Source organism: Chiloscyllium plagiosum, chromosome 31, assembly GCF_004010195.1.
Source record: "Chiloscyllium plagiosum isolate BGI_BamShark_2017 chromosome 31, ASM401019v2, whole genome shotgun sequence".
NCBI lineage: Eukaryota > Metazoa > Chordata > Chondrichthyes > Orectolobiformes > Hemiscylliidae > Chiloscyllium > Chiloscyllium plagiosum.
Window position 1 is genome coordinate 29520198 of NC_057740.1, and position 14237 is coordinate 29534434.

At 42.2% G+C, this 14237-nt stretch overlaps 2 protein-coding genes across 4 annotated transcripts in view; one reads left to right on the forward strand and one right to left on the reverse strand.

Moving 5' to 3' along the window:
* Positions 1–10035, reverse strand: part of fstl3 (follistatin-like 3 (secreted glycoprotein)) — an 83898-nt gene extending 73863 nt beyond the window's left edge. Inside the window, exon 1 of one of the 2 annotated variants that reach the window (XM_043721272.1) lies at positions 9918–10035. In XM_043721272.1, coding sequence (XP_043577207.1) covers positions 9918–10016 — 99 coding nt within the window. In that variant the 5' untranslated portion in view covers positions 10017–10035. Of the gene's footprint in view, positions 1–7736; positions 7778–9917 lie in introns of those variants that run through there. The other variant, XM_043721274.1, reaches the window with a different exon arrangement.
* A 30-nt stretch (positions 10036–10065) lies between these two features.
* The window catches only part of rnf126 (ring finger protein 126), a 49475-nt gene continuing 45303 nt past the window's right edge, over positions 10066–14237 (forward strand). The window contains exon 1 of one of the 2 annotated variants that reach the window (XM_043721270.1): positions 10066–10207. In XM_043721270.1, coding sequence (XP_043577205.1) covers positions 10079–10207 — 129 coding nt within the window. In that variant the 5' untranslated portion in view covers positions 10066–10078. The remainder of the gene's footprint in view (positions 10208–14237) is intronic. The other variant, XM_043721271.1, reaches the window with a different exon arrangement.

The following is a 14237-nucleotide window of genomic DNA, read 5'->3' on the forward strand; positions in this document are numbered from 1 at the left end:
CACGTTTGCCAACCTCTAGTCTTCTGGCACCTCACCTGTGACTATCGATGATCCAAATATCTCAGCGAGTCCCAGCAATCACTTCTCTAGCTTCCTACAGAGTTCTCGGGCACACCTGATCAGGTCATGGGGATTTACCCACCTTTAACCGTTTAAAGACATCCAGCACTTCCTCCTCTGTAATCTGGACATTTTGCAAGATGTCACCATCTATTTCCCTACAGTCTATATCTTCCATATCCTTTTCCACAGTAAATACTGATGCAAAATATTCATCCTTTAATATTTTAGAGTTTGTATAGACAGAAACATTGCTGAGAAATGCCTGAGCTCTTCAGGAGTGTTAAAACTGCAAGAATCAATGATATGTGTAGCTTTTCTCACAGATACTTCTGTATGAGGAACAGTGGACATGCGAACAGCCCACTGTATATCACCCAGCCTTAAATACAAATGCATTTCCTGGAATGATCACATATGTGAAATTAACTTTTCCTGCAGAGATGTTTGGAATCATCACTAATTGCAGACTCTCACTAGCTGCGTGTAAGAGTGAAATGATGTGTGTAGGCCAAGCTCACACAATCAATATACTGTGTCTACCGTTAGTATTGTCAACTTCAAAGTGCCATGCCTTTGCTCCTGTCCTCAAGACTACAGTTCAAAGATCCATGATATCTGAAGCTAAATGTAGCCAAGGAACTGGCTGCATGCAAGAAATTAGCAATGCTTGACTAAGACAACTTCTTGTATTCTTGCGATGTCTGAAAAGGCTGCTCATCTTAACTTCTCTAAACCTGACTAAACCTGACATTTTAAGAGTGGATTATTTGCAATGAAATGTCACCATTCCATGTATGCGATCTTGGTTCATTTTTCTTCCTCTCAACATACAATGTGTAAGTGCAGTTCTGACTCTGCAGCTACGATGCAGGGATTCTTCACTGTAGTTGATCCTCTGGCTTGAGGGCTTGACCAGTTGTCCTCAGGGTTACCTGCTGAGAGTCCCCAGTCCAGATGCAGGATTACCTTCCATGGCTTGAACCAAAGGAGAGATGGGGGGATTGGGCACATTTGGAGTGTCCTGAGAATAAACGTCAGCCCATATGTGGTACCTATACTCTTTGGATGCCTGTAGCCTGTCTTCCTGTGAGAAAGGAGCAAATTAAAGGAGTTCAGGGCTCCCTGTCACCCTCTTGCTCTGCCGTTGATGCTGAGTGCCTACGGCTAGAGTTGTAGACTGCAGGCCTGTGTGCATGTTCAGCAGACAAGGAGTGCTGGACTTGGGTCATCATTGTGGTCACTAGCCTCTCCATTGAGGAAGCCAGATGCATGCATGCATGCCAAAGTCAGCATTAAAAATCACACAACACCAGGTTATAGTTTATTTGGAAGCACTAGCTTTCAGAGCGCTGCTCCTTCATCAGATGATTGTGAGCAGCAGTGCTCCGAAAGCTAGTACTTCCAAATAAACCTGTTGGACTATAACCTGGTGTTGTGTGATTTTTATCTTTGTACAGCCCATTCCAACACCAGCATCTCCAAATCAAAGTCAACATAGTAGTGATGATGTTGGTATACTCCTCTGTCCTCAATCCAGTTTACTGACTGCCTATGGCAAATCTGCCTATTGGTCCTGTGTCTGTCTATGCATTTTGACAAAGCATTAATAGCTGAGATCATTGGATCATTTTTTTATCTGGGGCCGAGCAGGTGCCTGGTCTCTTGTAGTTCTCTGAATGCTATCGGCATATGGCATATGTCCTTGACTGGCTGCAGAGATGTCTCAATGACGTAAAAATGTGTAATCAAATATAATTTAGGAAGATTGCCTACTGAAATGAAAGTTTCTGAGCTGGTGGAGAGTACAGCTGAAAGGCTTGCCAATGCATCCTCTGTGGTCCCTATAAGAGTGAGGTAAGAGAGAGATGGCGGCACTTATCCATGCAGCGCTCAGAAGATCATTAATTTTCTTCCATTACTACTGCGCATTGAATTTATCTTGGAAGACAGGACTGACCTGGGCTGCACAGATTGTTGCCGAAAATTGTGGCGGTGGAAAAGCACTGCAGATCAGGCAGCATCTGAGGAGCAGGAGAATTGACGCTTTGGGCATAAGCCCTTCATCAGTCCTCTGACCATGTTGCCAGCTTTGGTGATCTGCAAGGACAAGAATGGCTCTCCTCTCCACCACATAGTCCACTAGCACTTCTAGGTTGATGTCCATTTAGTCAAGGGTTCATTTGTATTTCCGGGTCATTTTATTAGGATAATGGTGCAGGAACAATGTGAAGGTCGACATCATCTTTTTTTTGTTCTTCTGCACTGACCTAAGGTCCATACATGGCAGCAACTTTCAAAACTGAAACTCAATTCTAGGAACATTATCGACATGCCAAATTAGGTATGCAGACCTTCAGAGTGGCTAAGCAGTTGTGCAGTTGGAAGGGAACATTGGTGAGTGCTAATTCTTGGCTTGTAACACCTGAAGTGGTGTGCATCTTGGCTTTAAATATGTCACCAGCAGCATGAATCCTGTAAGGTCCTGTCCCTGGTAAGCCCTTCTCTCTGTTTGCCATATGATTCCAAGAGAAAGGTGCCAAGGAGCCAGGTTGCATAATTAATGAGGTGAAAAGGTGGAAGAACGTGTGAGAAAAGTCTCTGTGAGCCATGGCAGACAGGTCACCAGTTAAGCTCCCTCGACAAAACACAACCAAAAATAGAAAATTCCTGCCCAGAGTCAGCATTATATACAGACAATGCATAAGCATGACAAATGGCTGACCATAGAATGTGGGATAAAGTGACAGCCCCGACAGTAAGAATAACAGAAAAACTGTCTTTCAATAGAACAGAAGGCAGTCAAAAATGCATGCAGTATAAGACACCACTAGACTTTAAACTATTGATGAGCATAACATGTAAATATTCTGAATATGGGAAGACATGAGTAATGTTTCATCTCCAAAGTTTGATACTACAAGTACAATCAACTTTGTTATAAATGAGCTGGATGGTCTAGCAGGCTAATTGACTCTATACACAAATAAATCCTCATTGATAGAAGGTATTTATCCCAGAGTACTGAAAACGAATAAGAAGCAGTTCCGTGAGATGCTGTCTATCTTTATAAAGGAGGCAAAAGACTAATGTGCTGCCCAAATTGAAAAAGTAGGGCAACCCAGACATGAACAATTATTTGGTTAGAAGCAAGAGTAAGGTTGCTCTTTCTTATTAATTCATAGGTAAAACTGGGATGCTGCCAGAACTGCTGTGCTTTTCCAGCACCACTCTAATCTAGACTCTTATTAATTCATAGCATGTGAACATTGCTGGAATCTATTGCTTAGTTCTGTAACTGAGTGGATTGCTACTCCACTTCAGAAAGCAGTTAAGAATCACAGTTTGTTGTTGTTAATTTAGTCATAAATAGACCAGATTGTGTAAGAACAGCAGATATTTTTCCCCGAGAGAACTTTAACGAACAAGATGGACTTTTACAATTTAGGGTCCACCATTATGGAGACGAGGTTTATATTTCAGATTTGCATAAGTAACTGAATTTAAACCTTCACCTTTCATGGTGGGATTTGAATCATGCATCTGGATCAACATTGTGGTTTATTAGTCCAGTATGTTACAATAATGGTGAATATAGAAAATCAAGTTTGTTTTAGATTAGATTAGATTCCCTACAGTGCGGAAACAGGCCCTTCGGCCCAACAAGTCCACACCGACCCTCTGAAGAGTAATCCACACAGACCCATTCATCTACGCCCTACGAATACAGCTATCACTATGGGCAATTTAGCATGGCCAATTCACCTGACCTGCACATCTTTGGACTATGGGAGGAAACCGGAGCACCCGGAGAAAATCCACAGAGACACAGGGAGAATGTGCGAACTCCACGCAGACAGTCGCCTGAGGCTGGAATCGAACCCAGGACCCTGGGGCTGCAAGGCAGCAGTGCTAACCACTGAGCCACTGTGCTGCCCTTTTAAATTCCATCATCTGATTATTACACCTGCAACTTTTTGTGGTTTATAACAGCTTATTTTCCTTATTAGAATTATGGACCTAATATGGCTGCAATGAACACCTGACCACAGACAGAGATAAGTTGCAGTAAAATCATTTGGAATAAACAAAACTATCTACATTGAAAAGAGAGAAAAGAGAAGCTAGGATGGAATTATAAGTTAACACGTTAATCAGTGAGCCTGGAAGGCGGATGAAATATAGGCTGGATAACAAAGAATTGAATTTAGTATGGTTAAATGAAATGGATGTTAATGCAATGTGCTTAAGGAATAACAGACAAACTAAGAGCACAGAAAGGTACTTGGGAGCATGGTATCCTTGCTGTGACTAATATTTGGAAATTACTCTGGGACAGCATTTTGAAGATAGTAAACATAACTCAGATTTAGGATAGGCATGGAAAAGGATAAGATGGGCCTGGAATACAAGTTGGAAAGGCTAATTTTACTAAGATAAGATATTTTGTTGATCGGCACAGACATAATGGGTTGAACTGCCTCCTCTAGACTGTAAAAGCTTAAGAGCCCATGAAAAAATTTGATTCCTATATCTGAGTTGCTTGGACCAAGGAAGTGTTAGAACAAGAAAGCCACTTGCCTTAAAAAGCAGACAGACATCACTTAAGCTCCAAGGGATAGCCAGCATTACTGCCTACCGGTTATCTAATGATCCTAAAGAGAGACTATAGGTCCATTTTGAATTCTCATTGCTCTAACTCTGGCTTCTTGAGCATCCCCACAAAACCATGCCCCAATTTTCCCCCCTCACCCTCACCCCCACTACAATTACCACTTCATCCAACTGCTAACATTGGTAATTTCAGCTTCCTACACCAAAGACTTTCGGAATTCCCTTCCTAAACTCCTCCATTTGGTTTGTTTCTTTAAGAGCCTGTTTAAAACCCACATCTTCAATCAAACTTTTATTTATCCTTTCTAATTTTAGCTTTCCACACATTTTGTTTGAATAGGGCTCAGCGAAGCATCTTGGGATTGAAAAGGTTCAAAGAAAAATAAGCTGTGACACTGAACTTGGAAAAGAAAGTGAAATTACGTTATCAACATAGCAATCAAATCATGAAAGAGGTGTGTTGATTTTGTGACACATCTGAAATACAATATGCCACTATTACAATGGTGAAACTTGCCAAGCATGTCAGAAGAACATAGAAATGGGGGCAGAGGTAAGCCATTCAGCCTATAGCTGATCATATTTTGGCTGTAACTGCATTTTTTTGCCTGTATTCTTAAAAATTCTTGACTCCCTTATAGATCAAACACCTGAAAAATTCAGCCTTGAACACATTCAATATCCTAAATTCCACTGTTGGCTAGTGAAGAGAATTCCAAATCTAAGTCCCTCTAAAAGACAAAATTCCTTCTCACATCTGTCTTAAAAGTAAGCCCCCTAAACGTGCTTCCTCATTCTAAATTCCCCAGGAATGGGTAACATTCTTTAAGCATTTACCCAATCAAGTCATGTTTCAATAAGATCATCTCTTATTGTTCTAAACCATATGATTGTAGGCACAAGGGGAGACCAGAGTGCCAGGTCAGCACTCTGGAAACTAGAGTAGAAATCCGACCATAGGTGGAATTTAAATGCAATTATTTAATTCATTAATAACTATGGGATTGAAAACTGGTCTCAGTAATGATGACCATAAACTATCAACAACTGTCATTAAGCTTACTAAGAACCTGACAATCCTATTGACTTTTCACTAACTTTCAGCTCTAAAAAGACCACTCACTTCAAGGCCAATTTGTGATGAGTAACAAAGGCTGGTCTTGCTGAGAAAGGATTCGCCACCTTCTAAACCTGCAACCTTTACCATCCAGAAACACAAGGGCTGCAGTTGCAGTGAAAATACTGTCATCTTCTGCAAGGAGCTCTCCTCCTACTATGCCACACACCATGCTGACTGGGGACAATAACCAAAGCAAAATACGACAGATACTGAAAATCTGAAAAAAAAAGCAAGTGCTAAAGAAACATAAAAGGTCTGGCATTTGAGGAGAGAGAAACAGAGTGAACGGTTTGAATCCAAATGATGAGACAGCTTTGGCGAATAGGCTTAAGGAGAATCCAAAGAGATTTTATAGATATATTAAGGACAAAAGGGTAACTAGGGACAGAATTGGGGCCCTCAAAGATCAGCAAAGCAGCCTGTGTGTGGAACCACAGGAGATGGAGGGAGATACTAAATGAGTATTTTGCATCAGTGTTTACTGCGGAGAAGGACATGGAAGAGAAAGAATGTCGGGAAATATATGGTGATATCTTGAAAAATGTTTATATTACTGAGGAGGAGGTGCTGAAATGCATAAAAATAGATAAATCCCAGGACCTGATCAGGTGTACCCTAGAATACTGTGGGAAGCTAGTGAAGTGATTGCTGGAATATTTGTATCATTGATAGTCACAGGTGAGGTGCCGTAATATTGGAGCTTGGCTAACATGGTACCACTTTTTAAGAAAGGTTTTAAGGAAAAGTCAGGGAACTATAGATCGTTGAGCCTGACATCGGTGGTGGGCAAGTTATTGGAAGGAATCCTGAGGGACAGGATTTACATGCATTTGGAAAGGCAAGAACTGATTAGGGATAGTCAAAATGGCTTTGTACATGGGAAATCATGTCTCACAAACTTGATAGAATTGTTTGAAGAAATAACGAAGAGGATTGATGAGGGCAGAGCAGTGAATATGATTTATATGGACTTCAGTGAGGCGTTCGACAAGGTTTCTCATGGTAGACTGGCTAGCAAGGTTAGGTCTCATGGAACACACTGAGAACTGGCCATTTGGATACAGGACTAGCTTGAAGGTAAAAGACAGAGGGTGGTGGTAGACGGTTGCTTTTCTATACTAACGGTATAGTTAGTAAATTTGCAGATGACACCAAAATTGGAGGTGTAGTGGACAGTGAAGAGGGTTACCTCAGAGTACAGCGGGATCTTGATCACATGAGCCAATGGGCTGAGAAGTGGCAGATGGAGTTTAATTTAGATGAATGTGAGGTGCTGTATTTTGGAAAGGTAAATCAGAACAGGAATTATACTCTTAATGGTTAGGTCCTGGGGAGTGTTGCTGAACAAAGAGACCTTGGAGTACAGGTTAATAGTTCCTTGAAAGTAGAGTCACAGGTAGATGGGATAGTCAAGACGGTGTTTGGTATGCTTTCCAATATTGGTCAGAGCATTGAGTATAGGAGTTGGGAGGTCATGTTGCAGCTGTGCAGGACAGTGCTGTGCAGCCACTTTTGGAATATTGTGTGTAATTCTGGTCTCCTTCCTATCGGAAGGATGTTGTAAAACCTGAAAGGGTTTAGAAAAGATTTACAAGGATGTTGCCAGGGTTGGAGGATTTGAGCTACAGGGAGAGGCTGAACAGGCTGGGGCTGTTTTCCCTGGAGAGTTGGAGTCTGAGGGGTAACCTTACAGAGATGAGGGGCATGGATAGGGTAAATAGACAAGGTTTTTTGCCTGGGGTGGGGGAGTCCAGAACTAGAGGGCATAGGTTTAGGGTGAGAGGGGAAAAATTTAAAAGGGACATAAGATGCAACGTTTCCATGCAGATCGTCATGTGTGTGTATTGAATGAGCTGCCAGAGAAAGTGGTGGACGCTGGTATGTTTACAACACTTAAAAGCTTTCTGGATGTGTTATGTGAATAGGAAGGATTGAGAGGTACCTGGGCCAAGTGCTGGCACATGGGACTAGATTAGCTTAGGATATCTGGTTGAGCATGGACGAGCTGGACCGTAGGGTCTGTTTCCACGCTGTACATCTCTATGACACTTCAGAATTAGATTGATTCACATTGGCTGGGTCAAAATTGCTCACTAACAGCACTGTGGATGTCCATACAAGGCCCTCTAAAGATATAAAAGCAAAATACTGCAACTCAGCAGGTCTGACAGCATCTGTGGAAAGAAAAACAGAGTTAATATTTCACGTCTGATATGACTCTTCTTTGGAACTAAAAGTGATTCAAAAATGGTGATTTTTAGGCATAAAAGCAAATGGAATAGGAGCAACAGTCGGCCATCTGACCTGTTGAACACTGCTGTGCCATTCAATAAGATCGTGGCTGATCTTTTTGTGGACACTCAGCTCCAGTTAACACCCGTGGACCACAACCCTTAATTCCCTTACTGTTCAAAAATTTATCTATTTTTGCCTTAAAAACTTTCAGTGAGGTAGCCTCAACTGCTTCACTGGGTAGGGAATTCCATGAATTCACAACTCTGGGTGAAGAAGTTCATCCAGAATTCAGTCCTAAATCTGTTCCTCCTTGTTTTTGAGGTTATGACCCCGAGTTCTGGCTTCACCCACCAGTGCAAACAACCTCCCTGCTTCTTTCCGATCTGTTCCTTTCATGTTTTATATATTTCTATAAGATTTCCCCCCTCATTCTTCTAAATTAAAATGAATTTAGTCCCAGACTACTCAATTTCTCCTCATTAACCAACCCTCTCAACTTTGAAATCAACCTAGTGACCCTCCACTGCACTCTCTCGAGTGCCAGTTCATCCTTTCTCAGATAAGGAGACCAAAACTATACACAGTACTCCAGGTATGGCCTCACCAGCACCCTCTGCACTTGGCAGCATAACCTCCCTATTTTTAAACTCCATCCCTCTAGCAATGGAGGACAATACTTAGGATCAAGGTGAAAGATGAGCGAAGGGAGCAATAGATGGATCTGGAGGTCCAGCACAAAAGTTAATAGGATTACTAATTGTCATTGAATATAAATAGAGATGTAAAAATAGACGTAAGTTAAGGAATGAAAAGGAGAAAATGGATCCTACCTGTTGACAGTAAAGTGAATAAGACACAAACAATAGTTGGCTGTGGTATTGGGGAGCAGGGGAAGAACAGAAGGAAAATAGAGGGCAGCCATCATGACGTTCGGGGTCTTAAGTTGTGGAACTCAATACTGTGCCCTCACAGTTGTAAAGTGCCTTGGTGGAAAGTGAGGCGTTGTTCCTCAAACTTGGATTATACTTCATTGGAACATCACAGCAGGCCCAGGACTGAAATATTGACAGGAGAACAAGGTGTCTTATTGAAATGGCAAGCAACTAGGAAGGCCAGGATCAGTCCTATGATCAGTTTGATGTTGCCAATGTAATACAGGCTGCTGCTGTGAGCATCAAACAGACTGAATGATGGCGATTGCTTGAGATGTACAGGACATTGAAATAAGGCCAGCCAATGATCTAATTGAATGGTGGAGCTGGCTCGACATGGCCAAGGGCCCTATTCCAGTTCGCACCAGTGGAATGTCTGGAAAGTGGTGCTTCGAGCCTGGGCCCAGCGAGGATGGAAAGATGCTAACAGAGGCATAATTGGGTACTGCAGATGCTGGAAATTAGAGTCAAGATTAGAGTGGTGCTGGAAAAGCACAGCAGGTCAGGCAGCATCCGAGGAGCAGGAAAATTGACATTTCAGTCAAAAGCCCTTCATCCACCAGTGCAAACAATCTCCCTACTTCTTTCCTATCTGCTCCTTTCATATTTTATTTATTTCTATAATGGAATTCCTGATGAAGGGCTTTAGCCCAAAACGTCGATTTTCCTGCTCCTCGGATGCTGCCTGACCTGCTGTGCTTTTCCAGCACTGTTCTAATCTAGATGCTAACGGTGGGCCAGCACAGCAGGCAGCGGAGGTTACCAAAGAAAAACAGAGGAACGAAACCGGTAATCGCTGGCAGAGTCAATATTGGCAACTCACCACTGCCATGGCCAACCCAGGGAGGGAGTGTGGATCAGGAGGTTGGGTCAAAAGGTCAGTGACAACAGTGATCTTAAAAACAAACAAACGAAGGAGTCACATCATATCAGGGCAAACAAAAACGGACGCCCACCTCTGGGTCTCTCTGGTGGTCACCCGATGAAGGAGCAGCGCTTCGAAAGCTTGTGATTTCAAATACTGTAAAAGCAGTTGGACCGTCAGCTGGTGTCATGTGACTTTTGGCCCGGGTGATTGACAGATCCAAGCTGCGTCACAATTGGCGTATGAGGTCATATGTTTGACACGCCGGAGCACCCGTATTGTACGTCACTGTGGCGGCTTTACGTGAATATGGCGGAGGCTTCCTCACTCTCTCGCTATTTCTGTCACCGCTGTTCGGCCGAGATTCTCCCCAGGCTACCTGTGAGTCCACAACTCTCAACCCCCACCTCCGTGGGAATTGCCGGTCGGTTTTGTTAAAATTAGATTTTGTCGTTTGAATTCTGATGATGAGGGTCACGGGTCCGGTCTGGTCCGAGCCGAACCGGCGAGCGGTGCTGGGGTAGACCCGCGGTTGTCGAGCCGGTACAAGCTGAAACCTGGGCCTTTCTCTCTCTCTCTCTCTCCCCCCCCCCCCCCATATCCGGGCGCCGGCTCCCGCCTTGCCAAATGTTGAAGCAGCGTAACCACCCCCCCCTCCCCGCCACATAGTGAGCCAGCACTCAGTGCGCAGGCGCGGGCGCTTTCCCCATGCCCGGCAACTTCAGACTCCTTTTAAGTTTCAGAAACTTTGTTGGTGTTCTTCCTGTTTGGCAACCACTCCAGTACCCCCGATTTCATCTCAGTCGAATTTCACCGCTCCTATCATTTTCTACCCCCCGCCCTCAATCCTTCCCCCTTACTGTAGCCACATTTGCTTATTCCACTTCCTTCTCTGTCCTGTGTGTAGCTAGCTACACTTGCCACATTCCAGAGATGGGTATTACTAACTATGGACACATTTGGTTGTAAAGGAATGTTATATGTGCCTATACCATTTTGTACCTGACTATGTTGACATCTGTCATGGTATGCTAAATTTGTCTATGACTTGTCTGTTATCAGTGTGTAAAACTCTGCAAGTGAGATGTCCCAGGCTCTTTACAGGGGTCTGGCCACTTGGCATGAGTGCTATGACTGTGCCCTGTGTATGTCCACATGTATTCTGAGCCATTTGTCCTCCTGATACATTCGGACCTATATCTTATACTGTACCCATCCTTTCCCAGTTGTCATGCGCCTAGGAGTGCTATCCTTGTATCACTCCAGCTTTGAAGGATCTGTTTCCATGCTGTACATGCTGTGACTCTTAAGTCGAGATTCCTAAGGTGTGGCTGCTGGTGTGTATAGCTAGCAGTTGAAGTTGTGATTGAGATAGCAAGTTGTTGGGCGCTGGTTTTGTCTACCCACACCTCCATTGATGTGAGTTTGTGGCTTGGCAGGGGTGAAAAGTACTAGACCTCTCTAGCATCTATGATATTCCTCCATGATTTCATTTACTTGATGCAAATAATTTATATAGCTCTTATTTCACTTTATTTCTTTCTCTTCAGGAGTTCTTCACCCATTTATAGATTAATGTCTGAATGAATTAGAATGGATACCTGTTTAGGCAATTAACAACTGCCCTCATAAATTGCTAAGTTTGTGCGCGTTCTGTGGTTCACTTTTTATGTTGTTGATAATGGAAATCTGATATGATAGCTGGAATTGCAGATAAGGCAGACCTGTAGTTGGGGAGAGAGGGTAGTTAATCCACTAAGCTTTTTTTTATTAAACATTTTTCATTATAATGGGATTTGATTAGATTAGGAAATCTGCTCAGCATGGATGCGTTGGACCAAAGGGTCTCTTTCCGTGCTGTACATCTCTAAGACTTGATAAATACTGTTCAGTTTAATCAGAGTACATGAAAGTCATTTCATTTTGTGCACGTATGTTGTATTTTATTTCTTTACTGCTACAGTGAATTGGAAAATGTAAACCAACAAAAAGAAATAGTTTGATTTCCTAATTCTCGATGGAAAATCTCTAGTCTCATGATGTAATGAGCTGCCTTTCTATTGGTAATACTATAGGCTTAATATGGAAATACAGCTTTCTCCTTTGGACATGAGTGACGCCATGTATCACAATGTGCTATGAGCAGAATCTGGCAAGTCTTAGGGCGCCACCTATTGATCACTGGAAATGAATCAAGGAAGTTAGAAAGTGCAGGTATATCCAGGGAAAAAAAGTCCTTTTCTATGTTCTATTTTTGTTTTCTTACCAGAGGATAAATCCAATGCTGTCCATCAGATCTACTTTTAGGTGCTGATTATATATTAGCTGGCAATATATGATGTGTGTCGGTGGTAATGGGGCTGTGATTAGATTTTCAGAATCTAAAACCACCTTGTGAATCAGTTTGTAATTTCTTTTCAAATACTAAAGTGCAGTTCACAAAATATAGCTCACTTCTGAGACTTACTGTGAATGATTTGACTCCTGTTGCTGAATTATATACTTGTAAAAATTGTAACTGTTCACCAAGTGAGTGACCAGTCATTTCCCTAGTTACTTGAGCTTTCTGTTTCAACTTGCAGTTGCATTTTTGTTTTCCATAATCTAGAACATTCTGTTGAGGTGATTAATATGCTATAAATGATTACATGAGAGTAGGTGCGATTCAGTCAGACTTCAGTGGTTGAACTGTTGCTTCTGAGTCAGAAGATTGTGGAATGAGTACAAGTTTCAGAGACTTGGGCACTGAATCTTGAAAGATAATCTAGTGCTCCACTGCACAATCGGATGCGGTGTCTCTGAAATGTGAAACCAAGCCATGCCCATCTGACCCATTTCGGTAGATTTAAATTTGGAGCAGTTGAAAAAGGATGGTGCTTGTAGAGGTTTTTCTGGTGTGTTGACAATATTATATCTCAAAACCAATATCACTAAAACAAATTATCTGATCATTATCTCCATTACTGTATCTGACCCTTGTATGTTATAACAAAAAATACCAGTTGCTTGCAGTGTCTTTTTCTTTCTGTTGTAAGTTGTGCATGAGAAATGTTCATTGAAGTCTCAGGAGAGTTTGAATGCTGGACTCTAGAAAGTGCCAGATCAAAACATGTGACCAGTTACCCTGTTTTGCTTTTATTATAATTGTTTTGTTCTTGGTAGCATGCACTACATTGCCTTGAATGTTCACTCAGTTTCCATTTTGCCCTTTTTATGTATGGATAATGATTCATATACTCTTGAAAATAAGCTGTATTAAAGTTTTGAGACTGTTCTTTTCAGCTGTAATAATTTAAGAGTAATAGCTTTTGAGGGGAATCTGGATAATTATATGGTAACATGCAGGTACATATGGGGTATGTGAAAGAATAGGAGGCAGCTCATTGAAACAAAAACTGGTAAAGAGTGTTTGGGTCAAATGACCTCTTCTCTTAGAGTCATAGAGATGTACAGCATGGAAACAGACCCTTCGGTCCAACCTGTCCATGCCGAATAGATATCCCAACCCAACCTAATCCCACCTGCCAGCACCTGGCCCATATCCCTCCAAACCCTTCCTATTCACATACCAATCTAAATGCCTCTTAAATGCTGCAATTGTACCAGCCTTCACCACATCCTCTGGCAGCTCATTGCATGCACATACCACCTCCTGCGTGAAAAAGTTGGCCCCTTAGGTCTCTCTTATATCTTTTCCCTCTCACCCTAAACCTATGCCCTCTAGTTCTGGCCTTTGTGCCATTCCAAGCATGCCAATGTCAGCTGCTGACAGAGGAGCTTTTTGTGCAAAGTACAGTAGAGAGCAGCTTTCTTACATTTTTTAAATGTGCTATGTTAAATTAAGTTTTGTTTCGTTAATAAATATGATTTCAACCTTCATTCAGGTTGTGCTAAACTTTTGCATTAGACTTATGGGTGATTTTTGAGTGATCGTGAGTTTTTTTTGCTGGTCTGCTCCAAACCCCATTTTTCCCATTGGCCCCATTATTTCTATTAAGTGAATTTTTGCTGGAATGTAACTACAGCATTATAGGAGAACTACCTGTACTCTGAAGTAACCTTTTTCACTGTCTACTGTACCTCCAATTTTGGTGACACCTGCAAACTTACTGACTATTACCTCCTATATTTATATCCAAATCATTTTAGATAAATGTTGAAAATCAATGCACTCAGCACTGATTTCTGTGACACACTACTGGTCACAGGCAACCAATCTGAAAAGCAACCCTCCACAATCAACTTTTGTCTTCTACATCCGAGCCAGTTCTGTATCCAAATGGCTAACTCTTCTTTTGTTTCATGTGATCTAACCTTGCTAACCAGTGTACCACGGCGAACCTTGATGAATGCCTTACTGAAATCTATATGGATCACGTCCACCGCTCTGCCCTCTTCAGTCCTTTTCATT